Genomic DNA, 13,596 nt, shown 5'->3' with positions numbered 1-13,596 from the left:
AAAGGGAGGAGGTTAGAATCTTATTTTGTTGTATTTATAGAAATTGCACACTTCGGTTCATAGGCCATCATGCAATGAAATTGCTTGAGTTGGTGGTTTGTGAACCAAGTTCATTACTCCTTTGATTTGCTCATGAAAAGAATGGGTGAGTTGTGCAAACAAACCCTTGAAAACACTTTGTGCATACTCTATTTGTCCTCTGTTGCAGCAAGATGAACTGGGCAGCAGTGGCCGGGAGGCCACTTTCCATTGGTGGCAGGTGGCCAGCAGACCACCATTGATGGCCGGCCAGCTATCACTGGTGGCCGGCAACCCTCATCACTAGCTGGCCGCCCGCTAATGCAAAATTCAGCAGTGTGTTTGTGAGGCAAAACAGAGTTATTCTGGAAATAGGCAACAGTGTTAGTGTTCTATTGTGTAACAGAGGCTCTCCAGGAGCAAAACAGTAGCTTATCAGGTGGAAACTGAGTACGTGAATGAGCATTCCTCGCATTCCGAGCTTGTTTAAGTTTAAATATTTAGATTAAATATTTGTTGTAATTAATTAGTTGTAGCTAGTTAATTTTGTAAAGTGTTGTAATTTGGTTAGCTAGATTAGTTAATTAATTTGGTTTCTAATAATTAGTTAAGTAGTTTAGCTGATTTAATTTATTTTGTAACAATTAGCTTAGCTTTAATTAGCTTAGTTAATTAGCTAACTTATTCATTCGGACTCTCCTTTGTGAGAGCGAAATATTGTAATAATGTGTATGTCTTCCAACCCCATGTTTTTCTCCATTTTATTTAACTGCTTACAATGGTTAGATTAGGGACATCATGTTTTGTTTAGCATACTTTATGTTTGCATCCATTTGTATTGTATGTACTGAGGTTTGGTTCATCGTTCTAACTTGCATTGTTAGTTTAATACTTCTTTGAATACATGCTTAAACTGCATGCTGTCAAATTGTTTCATATGCCATATTAGTAGTCGAGTCTATTAATTGCATATCGCATGTGTTGCATTTAGTCATATTGCATAGTTAAGAATCATGCATTTTTCTAACTAATTTCTCTTTTGGCTTGGAGTACTAAGTGAGCCTTTTACTTGTTTTAGCATATCGCATGCGTGTGAGTGTTGCCATGTCTAGCATGCTTGCCATGAGCCTAATTGCTTAATTAATATAACTGCTTGAATGCCTGTGAATGAATGCTTGTTACTTGAATTGGAATAATTTGAGTAATGTTTATATGCGATCACTTTTTCAAGTAGTACATATTTCGAAACAATTTTCAAAACGAACATGACTCGAAGCATTCCAATTCTTGCAAAGTTAGTCTATACTTGTGCGTGTGCGCATCACATAGTAATGCTAGCCTAATAAATCGGAATAAGAGCATATAATGTACATAAGATTCATATCATGATTAATAGAGGCCGGTCTTTGATCGGGCAAGCGAGGGTGCTCCAATGCATTCATGACCTTCCCCTCTCGTACCCAAGTTTCTGAGCCGAGACAATCTTGGTGATGATGGACACGTGGCCTTTAACAAGAGTCATGGGTTTCCTAAATTTTTCAAAAAATATTTAGGTGGCAATTCTGTATTTGGCAAACCAGTCTATTTTTTGCAATTTGATTAAAAATTGATTTTCTAAAAGATTTGTCGGATATACACTCTTTGGTGTTTATCTATTTCACATTACACTTGTGAGATTAGATTTAGAACCACGGGAGTCCGAACTGTATGGCTTATTTCGACTTCCGAAAGGGGGCGCGAAAAAATCGAGCTACACTCATACTTCAAATAATATTTTTTATGTAGATTATTAAAATGAATAATATTATGTGATCATATTTTGATACTAGATTTTAGTGCCATATATTGTAACACATTACATAACACTAATCACATTATTCAATAGGCGTTACATGATACATTTAATTGTTATCTTTAAAATGTCACATTAGATACTATCAAATATGGTCACCATAGCATTACTAAATTTCATTTTTTATTTTTTTAATATCCCAAAATTTCAAACTTCAAATGAAATGGGGGATTATGTTTTGGATTTTCCATTTAAAAGATTTTCAAATTTTCTAATTAGATATATGGCTAGATGTGGCATTAATTTTATGTTAAATATATTTCTTAGATTTAAAAATAAATAAATTATAGAAGAATTTAAAAAATAATTAAATGTAAACTTTGAACCAAATAAATGAAACTTTGCTTAATAAAATTTGAAAATTAACATCGATCCATCTTTTACTATTATCGTAAATAAACCAAAGTAGTATTTTTTTATTATTAATTTAAAATTATGAAGTAGTGTTGAATTGTTTTTATCATTTAAAATTTTGATTTATTTTCCATATCAATATTATAAGAGAATCATACATTTAAGAATTTGAAAGATGATAACTATCATGCCCCGTATTTTATTACTCGGATAACATTATCAATATTCATTAATTAAGCCCATTTACAAATGACAAGTCATCCTTTGATGAAATGATGAATAATTAAATACACATATTCTCTCTCGTTATACAACAAAGACATTTACATACAAATAAATGAAATTTCCTGAGGCTTACAATAAATAAGAGAGCGTTGCCCTTTACAAAGCATAGAACTCAGCCAAGAAACAATTAAAAAGCACTATGGCTAATCACCACTTTATAACCATGCCAAGTTATTTGATCGTCAAATCTGAAAACACTCCCTGTACACATGTACAGGTAGGGGATGGGTAGCTACTAGCTCGCCAAACAATCTCATATTATAACATTAGAAGATGTGCGGCTACAAAGATACTCATACATATACGTAAAATCATATCATGTCAAAACCATATGATTTTATTACATAATCTCTTAAATCTAATTTATTTAATTAACCACAATTAGTTAACTTAAATAAATAAACACATTTCAATAGCAACAGGACATTCTTTTCAATTTATTCAATTACCCCATTGTCAATTGAATCAAATAGTTAAACTATTCATAATGACATCTAACAAAGCATCAAATACATTTTATATAGTCTTATGAGATGAATGCATATACCATGTCATGCTTGAAACATTTTTCACATCTTTTGAAAATCTTGTGCACAATGCCAATTTGAAAACACATTAATCCAACAATTTCAATATATCTTCAAGGTGGTAAATACGACTTATGTAATCCCTAAGCTGGTGTCTGCAAGTAGGCATATCGAGCACTATCAAATCCCCATTTTACCGGTCTCTTACCGGAAAGCACATGGTACCTCATCCGCGCGTGTTTTCGATCTTTCACAATGGACACTCAGGCCAACTCAACCAATATCAAATTACACCCCCTACCTGTACTTACCAACCTATTTACCCAAAACAAATCAAAATAATCTTGTTTTAGAAAAACAATTCCTCTCACAAAACAATAGTTTTCAATTGCAATTCAAAATTCATGATAATAATGAAATGAAATGGTAATCCAATATGTAACAATGCATTAGAATGGTTCCAATTTTAATTCCACCACACAATGCTCCATTGTGATCAAATTCCATATCTCTATCAATGTAATATCATAATACAATGCCAAGAGATAATACAACAATATCTACATTCATATAGTCTTCACATGTTAATCAACATTTCCAATTTAGTCATTTCAAGACAAATCTAAAACATACTATATGTATCAAACTTTCAAAGTTTCAACATCTCTTATCCTTCTAAGAAATCCCTCATTAAAAACAAACATGGTAATTCTCTACCGAAAGCCAAAATAGTTATCTCTAATGTATGAATTAAAAGGATAACACATGGATATATAATCCAACATGCAACCATAACTTGGAATTCTCTCATGATTCCTAACATTTGGAAACAATCCATATTCCACAGTTATTAAAAACAAATTTTCAAGACTTATATAACTTTCCTTTAAACTCAACATTTCAAAGGAGTAACCAATACTCGACATTTCAAAAGTTTCATAACTGATTTCCAATCAAATCCTCAATTTACAATTCAAATATCTCATATATGAATTTGATGTTCAAAAACAACATATTAGCATACACCAATTATTAAAACTATTAATCAATTTCCCAATTGTTTTGACTTACACAAAACTTTCGATCAATTTTGTTTCACCTCAACCAAGATAACCAATATGATTTTCACCAAATCTCATATTTATCGAATATAACCATTCCCACCCTACTCTATTAAAAGTTATGGTATAATCTCAATAACACACTTTTAATCATAAACGATATAAAATATTAACCAAACTAATTTAATCCATCAAATTAGTAAGTTCATTATATTCAAAAAAACATTCAAATTAATAATACCAAACATAACTTCACATACCTCATCTCTCAAACATAACCATATTTCAACATAACCATATTTTCATGCCAAGCTACTTAAAAAGTTAATTTTTTTCCCAAATTCTCTACCAATAACAATTTCACAACTTTTTCTAAAATTACCTACTCAACATGATTTTTACATATAAAATTATGAAATATGCCCAAGAGTAATATTTTCAAGGTTGTGAGTTCGAAAGTCCACATTTTACATTTTTATTTTCACAAAAATGAACACAACTTAATCATCAACATATCACCTTCCATAAAATATCACGAATAACACTTTTAGAGTTTTTAATCCCAAAATAACGTTATAATTCCGACTTAACAATTTACACAATACTCATCAACATTAATTTATTTTTCTTAAAAATAAATTTCAAAATCAAAGATGAAAAAAAAAATTCAACTTTATATTTCTCAAAATAAATTTTCTAATCATAATATGATGTAGATACAACTCGTACAACTATTAAAGTTTAATTTCAGATTTTTAGCAAAAATTATCAGCACAAGATGATTTTCCCAAATCAAGTTCAAAATACCACAATATTCTTAACATTTCAACATAATTTTCTTCTAAAAATTAATCAAACAAAAATCTGAGAAATATATAATGCAATACCTCCTATAATGATATATTTTCTCAAAATATCCCTAACATAACTTTAAAGTAATAATATGAAGACAGTCCCTACCTCAAAATATGAAAAAATACAAATTCAAAAATGCAAAGCTCGCTCGATCAAGAATCCGAGACCACCATTGCGAAGATCACGACGAGCTCTCTAACTTTTATTTACAAAGTTTTTACAAAATCTCACTCTAAAGACTCTCATTTGAAGCTCAAATGTTAAACTAACAATAGAGGAGAGAGAGAGAGAGAGAGAGAGAGAGAGAGAGAGAGAGAGAGAGAGAGAGAGAGAGAGAGAGAGAGAGAGAGAGAGAGAGAGCGCTTTGCTCAAAAGAAAGCAAAGGAAAAGAAATAGAGAAAGAAATTAAGTGAAAGGAAGAAGTAACCCAAGGGTGTTTGACAACTTGGTAAAGGCCTAGGGGTTAAGACCCTAGGTCTCAAGTTCGAAACCCCTTGGGCCAATCTCCTAAGTATAGCGCAGTTGGTTAGAAGGTTAGCTTTAAGTTGTTGCTACCACAGCACTTGGTATAGGCCCAATGCTCCCTCGCTGCGCAAGTCCTAACTTAAGTGGAGTTTGTCTTGGAAGGTCGGGGCAAGTTCCTAGGTTATAATATCTTTACTTTGAACGGATAACAGGACACCTTGGTGATCTCTGTAAGGGATGCTGTCTTGGACTTGCGGGAGAGTGAGAGAATTTTCCTTTAACCAAAAAATAAAATAAAATAAAAAAAGAAAGGAAGAAGTCTGATGGGAAGGGGCGTGGGGGACAACCCCCATGTGGGTTCACTTCCCTATAGATGCTCATCAACTTACACATCATACAAATTAATACAAAATATATGACAATAATACCTTTAAAATTTTGTAACATAAATTATAAAATGATAATTTTTTTTTCTCACAACATAATATTTTGCTCACTACAAAATATATACTCATTTTCTTTCACTACAAAAATATATAATTTCGCACCGTTCGACATACACCATAAATTCAACTTTCAAAAATATACTATAATCATATATAATAAATAATAACAACTCCCATGGTGATCAATACCAATCACATAATTAAAAAAGACCAAACAGTTAAACATGAGTAATTAAATAAATTCAAATTAAATTAAATCCAAGTAATGCGTCTTGAATTAAATTCTCACTCATATACCAAACATCACCCAATTATATATCAAATTTTGTTGTACACTAGACCGAACATCGATCAGTCCCCGAATTTTCATAAAATAAATACTCATCGATTAATTCTGAAATGTTTACCCAACGTGCTAGACTTATATCTGAACAACATATAAAAAATTTATAATTTTCTGAGATTGGGAACTTTTTAAAAAAAAAAATAAAACCGGACTATTTTCGTATAGAATTTTACGCAGCAGTTCAATCCAAATATTGTTCAATTAATTTAGGGCAAATTACATATACACCCCTCGAGGTTTGGCTAAATTACAGATGCCCCCCTGAGGTTTGAGAAATTACGAATTCCCCCCTGAATGCTATATTTGCATAAGAAATTAGGGAGTAATTTGTTATGAAATATAAACCTCAGGGGGCAAATTGTTATGAAAATACAAACCTCAGGGGGCGGGATGTAATTTCCGAAACCTCAGGGGGGTATCTGTAATTTAGCCAAACCTCGAGGGGTGTATATGTAATTTGCCCATTAATTTATGCACTGACTAATTTTTTATTTTAAAAAAAAAAATTGGGTCATCACAATAATTGTACCATCTAAAAAAAAGTGATAATTACAGAATTTAAAATATATTATCATAATAATTAAAATGTCAATAATTATAATTAAAGTGAAATGATCAATGATTTTATGATACGTGTGTTTTATATTTTATTAATTTAAAATTATAAAATATTGAGATTAGAAACCCAACAACATTTTTATCTATATAACAGTATAGATAGAAATATAAATATAGATATAGATTTCATACCATAACCATTGAAACTAAAATAGTAATAATGTCATTGCATGTTTTGAAATCACAAAATTTAAGGAAATAAATATTGGTAATGATTAAAAGATATAAAAATGAGAAAATTAGTGATAAATCTAATCTAATGAGGACGTAAGGCATAAGGTCCAGTAAATATATTTTATTAGTGAGAAATCTACACTTTGTGAAGTAATCTGGTGAGAAGTTTTAGAAGATATTTTGTTTCTAATTTTACCCTTGGATTTTATTTTTAATCTATTTGACTTTTTGTTGATTATTTGTTCAAATTCATATTTATTTGTCCAATATTTTTATCTGTTTAAATTTACATCTATTTGTTCAAATTCCGGCGATGCCACTGCCACCGAATCCAACTCCTCTTGCTCCCCGACATCATCGATCAGACGATATCTGCCATCACCAGCTTGGCTTGTGATAGAGAGAAAGATCTTGCTAGCTAAAAACTAGGGTTCCTTCGACAGCCATGCCAAAGCTCAGACCTCGAGACTTGAACTCACCGACGATGGGCTATTGAACTCGCCGTCACTTCCTTGTAGTCGATGGCCACTACAGTCACGAAGAGAGAGAGAGAGAGAGAGAGAGAGAGAGAAATAGGGATTTTAGAGACAGAGAGAGTACAGGATGTGGGTGATTTGGGGGTTTTAGAGAGAGAGTACTAGATGGTTTATTTTGAACAGATAAAAGACGTGAAATCAAATAAAAAAAACAATAATAGAGAGTTCTAGAAATGAGGTTTAAAGCCAATTCATTAAGAAAATAAAAGAAAAAAGTCAAAACATCACATTAGTAGGTGAGGCCCACTTGTTAGAGCTCCCTTAGAGCTCAGAATTTAGAGCTCTTAAACATTTTTATAAAATAGAAAAAAAAAAAAAAAAAAAAAAACCCATAGGCGCGTGATTATAAAAAGGGTAATTTGGTCCTTTTATAAAAGTATGTCCTTATGGACATGATATTTAAATGCACGACCTTTGAACAAAAGAAATTTTAATTTGGACTGTTGGACGGAATGCCCTATAAAAATTAACTTAATTTATGTAAATTAGATTTTGGACTAATCACAAAATGATATATGTATTTTAAGTGATATAAAATTCAAAAAATATAAGAAAAATAAATTGAGATTTTCAGTCTAAAAAAGATTACAATATTTTTACTTATATTATATAATAATACATATTGGACATGCCATACTTGCCAAGTTGCCAACTATGAAGCACTGAGGTTGTAATTTACTTACTAAGGGATATTTGAACAGTTTGTTAGTAATTTAATAGGTAAATTATATTGGTAGTCTCTACATTTTATTCATTGTATTATTTTGGTCTCTATACTTTCAGTTGACTTAATTTTGACTCTTAATTTTAGATTTTGTGTCAATATGATCCAATTGATAAAGTCGTTAGGATTTTTGACGAAAAATGATTGTTGAGCTGGTTGATGTTAACCTACTAAGTTGGGAAAATTTATAATTTCACTCTTAAAAGTATGTCACATGCCACTTATTTGAGTTTTTTCATAAGAAAATATTAATAATTCTAATCAATTGGACCAAATTAAGATAAATTCATAAATTTAAAACTAAAATTGAGCCAATTAAAATTACAATGACCAAAATGACACAATAATTAAAATATAAGGACTATCAGTATAATTTAGTCTTACTTAAAATAAGATGGCTAAAATAGAGAACATTATTGAATCATATTGACAAACTTTTGGCACGATAGGTAAGCATATATTATATGATCATGAGAAATTTAAACATAACAGAATTTATCACACGAAAGATACATTTATTTATAGTATTAAGGAGACACAAGTAGGAGACTTCCACATGACTTTTAAAACCTCATCACATTTATCTGTATATAAACATAAAGTATTGTCCAGGCATTATCCAGAAATCAAAAACAGGCATGTCTCCATAACTTAATGAACAATATAGGAATAGAGATGCCCCAAAAACCTACCGCAAATCCAAAAGCCATAGACAAATAAAACCAATCCACTTCAGATCCAGCACCTTCATTATCTCTTTCCTTTCACAAATTAGGTGTTTCGCCATCAACATTGCAATTCTTTGTAAGTGGAAGTCCACAAAGCTTATTGGCAAGAAAACTAGAAGCATTGAAGCTTTGGAGTTGAGTGCTCAATGAAATTTTACCTACAAGTTAATATAAGAAAAATTCAAGTAGCTCAAAAAAGTCAAACCTTCCATCTTTGGAGAAATCTGAACTTTTTGTTAATACTTTAAAGGAAGATGGCTAAAATTGAGAACATTATTGAATCATATTGACAAGAAGTTTTGGTACCATAGGTAAGCTTCTATTATATAATCATGAGAAATTTAAACATAATGGAATTTACCTGTATATAAACATAGAGTCTTGTCCAAACATTATTCAAAAATCGGAAATAGGCATATCTCCATGACTTAATCAACAATATAGGAATACATACACCCCAAAAACCTGCAGCAAATCCAAAAGCCATCGACAAATAAAACCAATCCACTTCAGATCCAACACCTTCATTATGAACTACATTTCTCACATCATCAACACTGCACTTCTTTGTAAGTGGTAGTCCACAAAGCCTGTTGCCGATAAAACTAGAAGCATTGAAGCTTTGGAGTTGGGTACTCAATGGAATTTTACCTGACAAGTTATTGTAAGACAAATTCAAGTAGCTCAAAAAAGTCAAACCTGACATACTTGGAGGAATTTCACCACCAAGTTGGTTTCTGGATAAATCAAGAGATTCCAACGACCCCATGTCACCTATCTTCTTTGGAATCTCACCGATTAAATGATTTCCGGACAGATTCAATGAAAGCAGTCCCAGTAGACTAGTTAGATCCTCAGGAATATTGCCAGATATATTGTTGTTTGAAAAGTCTATGCTAGTCACAAGAGTAAGAATCTTGTCATATCGATTGTTGCTTCCTTTTGTCACCAAATATGCATTCTCCAAGAAATCTATGTAGTCACATATAGCTTTATTATTGTTTATCCTACATGAAACTTGATAGGTAGCATCACCACTGAAGTTTCGCTTCATTGTCATGGCAGTGATATTGTTGATGCACCATGGCATTGCTCCGGACAAATTGTTGTTTGCAAGATCCAAGATTGTAAGAGATGAGATACGACAAAATGCTTGAGGTATCACACCATCTAACTTATTTGACCTGAGGATGAGAACCATCAAATGCAAAAGCCTTTCCCCCATCCACGTCGGTATGCTTCCAATAAACTCATTCTCACTGAGATCAACCACCACTAATTTTGTGCAGTTTTGAAGAGATGAAGAAATTTCTCCAGAGAGATGGTTGTTTCGCAGGTGTAATGATTGCAGACTGCCTAAATGCCCCATGGAGCTTGGGATGTTTCCCGTCAGATTGTTGTTTCCCATATCTATGACTGTCATTGATTGCCAAGCCATCCAGCAATTAGGAATTTCTCCGGATAAAAAGTTTTCTTTGAGTAGCAGAACTGCCAGATATTTAGCTTCATTTTTCCTGTCACATAGCAAGTGGGAGATCTCTCCAGAAAATGAATTTTTGGAAAGATCAAGCTCAATCAAGTCTGAAGAAACACGGGGTAATGTACCATTCAAATTGTTGGAGCTTAAGAAAGCCCTTTTGATATTGCTAGGAATATATGAAATCTGGCCATGGATATGGTTGTGGGAGAGATTTAGCCTGCCTACCGAGAAAGATGAGTTCCAAAACCAAGTTGGAATCTCATCTGATATTCCAGTGTAGGATAAATCAATAGTCTCAAGATTCTTTTGTGATTGGAGCCATATAGGAAACTTTGGACCTAAATGCCATGATCCAAGTTCTATTTCTAAAAGTTGAAAGGGAGGGATCCAGTCAGGACTCACTTTTAAAGTCAACCGATTTCCAGAAGCATGAAATTCCTTCAGATTTGCAAGATTTGTGAAGTGAACGTCTGATACAGTGCCATGCAACAAATTATTAGACACATCAAGTTGTTGTAACTTTGAAAGGTGTCCAAGACTTTGTGGAAGAGTTCCATTTAATTGATTTTCCTCCAATGACAATTCATATAAGGAAGTCAATCTTCCTAGAGTTTCCGGAATAGGACCATAAAGCAAATTACCACTGAGCAAAAGAGAAGACAAATTTTCAAATTGTCCAATTTGATCAGGAATATGACCGGAAAGTTGATTATCATCTAGGCGCATATGCTCCAAAGCATGTATTGCAGTGCATTTAGACGAGAGAGTGAATAATTCTCCGCTAAATTTGTTATGTGACAGATCAATACTTATCAAGTTGCAAAGATTACCTAACGATCTCGGTAGGCTTTCCTCAAGTCCATTATAGGATAGGTCGAGGCTGTGTAGAGAAACTAGGTTTCCAATGGAATTCGGTAGACTTCCCTCAAGGTTGTTTTGTGATAGGTTGAGGAAGATGGCAGAAGTTAGGTTCCCAATCTCGTTCGATATTCCACCTTCCAACCTATTGTAGGCCAAGTCGAGGAACTCAAGATGACTAAAGCTATACAACCAACTAGGTATGGTAGAATCAAGATTATTTGAAGATAGATCAAGATGAGACAAATTGGTCATGTTCGGGACTAGTGTAGGAAGTGGACCATGAAATCCACTGTGTGCAAGGCTAAGACGGACGAGGCTATTTGTAGTACTAAACAATGAATTCGGTAAAGTAGAATCGAGTTTGTAATTATGAGAAACATCAAGTGTCTGAAGAGAAGTCAAGTTCCAAGAACCTTCAGGCATTTGGCCCATAAAATTGCAATCGCTTAGATGAAGAGAAACAAGGCTACCTAGGCTAAAGATCCACCCAGGTATGAGAGAGCTAAAATAGTTACCGGAGAGATCTAGGACCGCAAGAGATGTAAAATTAATAGCACTGAGAAGAGGGGGAAAGTGATCAAGTTCACATCTAAGCAAGTGTAACTCTACCAAGAAAGGAAGGTTGTTAATTACCTGTAGCCAGTTGAGTTCCTTGGCAATGACCACGCCACTTAAGTCAAGATGTTCCAAGTAGGAAAGACGAGCAAGCCACTCCAGGTTCTTGATGTTCATCAGGCCATAATAATGAGTTTTGAGGCTTAGAGAGCGTAAACTCGACAGATTTCCAAGCTCATGAGGAATTGTTCCCACAAATCCTGTATTAGACAAGTCTATATATCGCAGTTGTGTCATAGAAGCAATGAATGATGGGAATGGTAAACCTGCGAAATCATTTCCACTCAGATCCAAGTACCTGAGATGCTTCAATGTTCGCAAACAAGGATTTATATTACCACTCAACCCCCTCCACTTATCAGAATATCCAAGGCTGAGTTCAATGACATGGCCAGTGAAGTTGTCGCAAACAACTCCTTCCCACCTACAGCAATCATCTCCGACCACTTCCCCCCAAGAAGAGAGACGGTTTGAAGGATCGTCTACATCTTTCTTGAACTTTAAAAGAACTCGTTTCTCGCCCTCCCGGCACATCACAGCATCATGGTTTCCATTGCAGCAACTAAAATCAATGGCTGCTATGGTGAGAAACCCAATTAGGAACATTGATCTATTCATAGTGAATGAATGGAATGATCATGCAAACCTTAACAGTTGCCAAGTGTTTGTTTGCTTATAAGAACATAACAAATATGGCAATATATATACAGATATCATAACTAAATTAGATAGTAATCGTAACTTTTGATGTATATCCACTTCAAACCTAAATTTTGTTTATGTATAATGTTATTTTTGTCTTTTATTGTTTTCTTGAGAAGTCTTTTATTGTTGGTACATTTGTTTGTCGGGTTGATAATTTTGAAAGATATCATTATGCATAAATAACAGTTTGGTTTAATTTTTTGAAAATATTTTCTCAATTTTTTTTTTAAATAGAAATTAGTTTGATAAAAATAAATATTAATTTTTTTTTTAATTTTTAAAAATTATTCTTCCTTTCAAAAAGGTAAAATTATATATATATATATATATATATATATATTTTTATACTAAATTAATTTTTAATTTTTTTAAAATAAAATTTTAAAAATAAATTATGAAAATCAAACCAAACAGACGAAACTAAGATGCCATTACACCCTATGGTGGAGTTTGTTGATTGCAGCTATACCACACTTTAAATAATAATAAATAAATCAATATATAAAATCTAAAGAAACAAAAGTAAATTTTTTTAAGATAAAAAAAATTACAAATCAGTGATATTTTTATAAAATATTTATAAATTCATCAAAAAAATTTATAACTTTAATTATTAAAATTGATAAATCACTGATTTACAATTTCTTTTGAAAACTTACACTCAAGTCACTTTAACGATAATAACACGTTATTAGTGACACAAAACATCATTGGTCAATAATAAAAGTATATATAAGATTATAAAGCGCACTTTTAAAATGTAGTTATTTGTTCCATAATAATTTAATAACTATAGCGTATACATTGTGGTCTATATAAGAGTATAGTAAATTATTACGGGTAACAAATATTATAATTAAATCACTTTTAAGAAAAACATAATAAGTTATAAGCACTACATAAGGTGGAATTAACATTTATTTTTTTATTACAATTAAAATAATAA

The 13,596-nt window shown here is 32.2% G+C and overlaps 1 protein-coding gene across 2 annotated transcripts; it reads right to left on the bottom strand.

The window, feature by feature from the left end:
* Window positions 1-7,203: 7,203 nt before the first annotated feature.
* LOC114283060 (receptor-like protein EIX2) lies at window positions 7,204-12,671 on the bottom strand. Of its 2 annotated transcripts, XR_003636463.2 has the most exons (3): window positions 9,351-12,650; window positions 8,954-9,147; window positions 7,204-7,529 (listed from the first exon to the last, which is right to left on the bottom strand). XR_003636463.2 is itself a non-coding variant. In XM_028225887.2 (2 exons), the coding sequence occupies exons 1-2, from the start codon at window positions 12,561-12,563 to the stop codon at window positions 9,133-9,135; spliced, it is 3,228 nt and encodes a 1,075-aa protein (XP_028081688.2). In that variant the 5' UTR covers window positions 12,564-12,671; the 3' UTR covers window positions 8,756-9,132. The 2 variants fall into 2 exon arrangements, 1 of the variants encoding a protein (XP_028081688.2); XM_028225887.2 differs by lacking the exon at window positions 7,204-7,529 and having other exon boundaries at window positions 8,756-9,147; window positions 9,351-12,671.
* Between the last annotated feature and the right edge of the window lie 925 nt (window positions 12,672-13,596).

This window comes from Camellia sinensis, chromosome 7 (genome assembly GCF_055761805.1).
Source record: "Camellia sinensis isolate YWXY chromosome 7, ASM5576180v1, whole genome shotgun sequence".
Lineage (NCBI taxonomy): Eukaryota > Viridiplantae > Streptophyta > Magnoliopsida > Ericales > Theaceae > Camellia > Camellia sinensis.
This window is presented reverse-complemented; position numbering and strand designations above follow the sequence as displayed.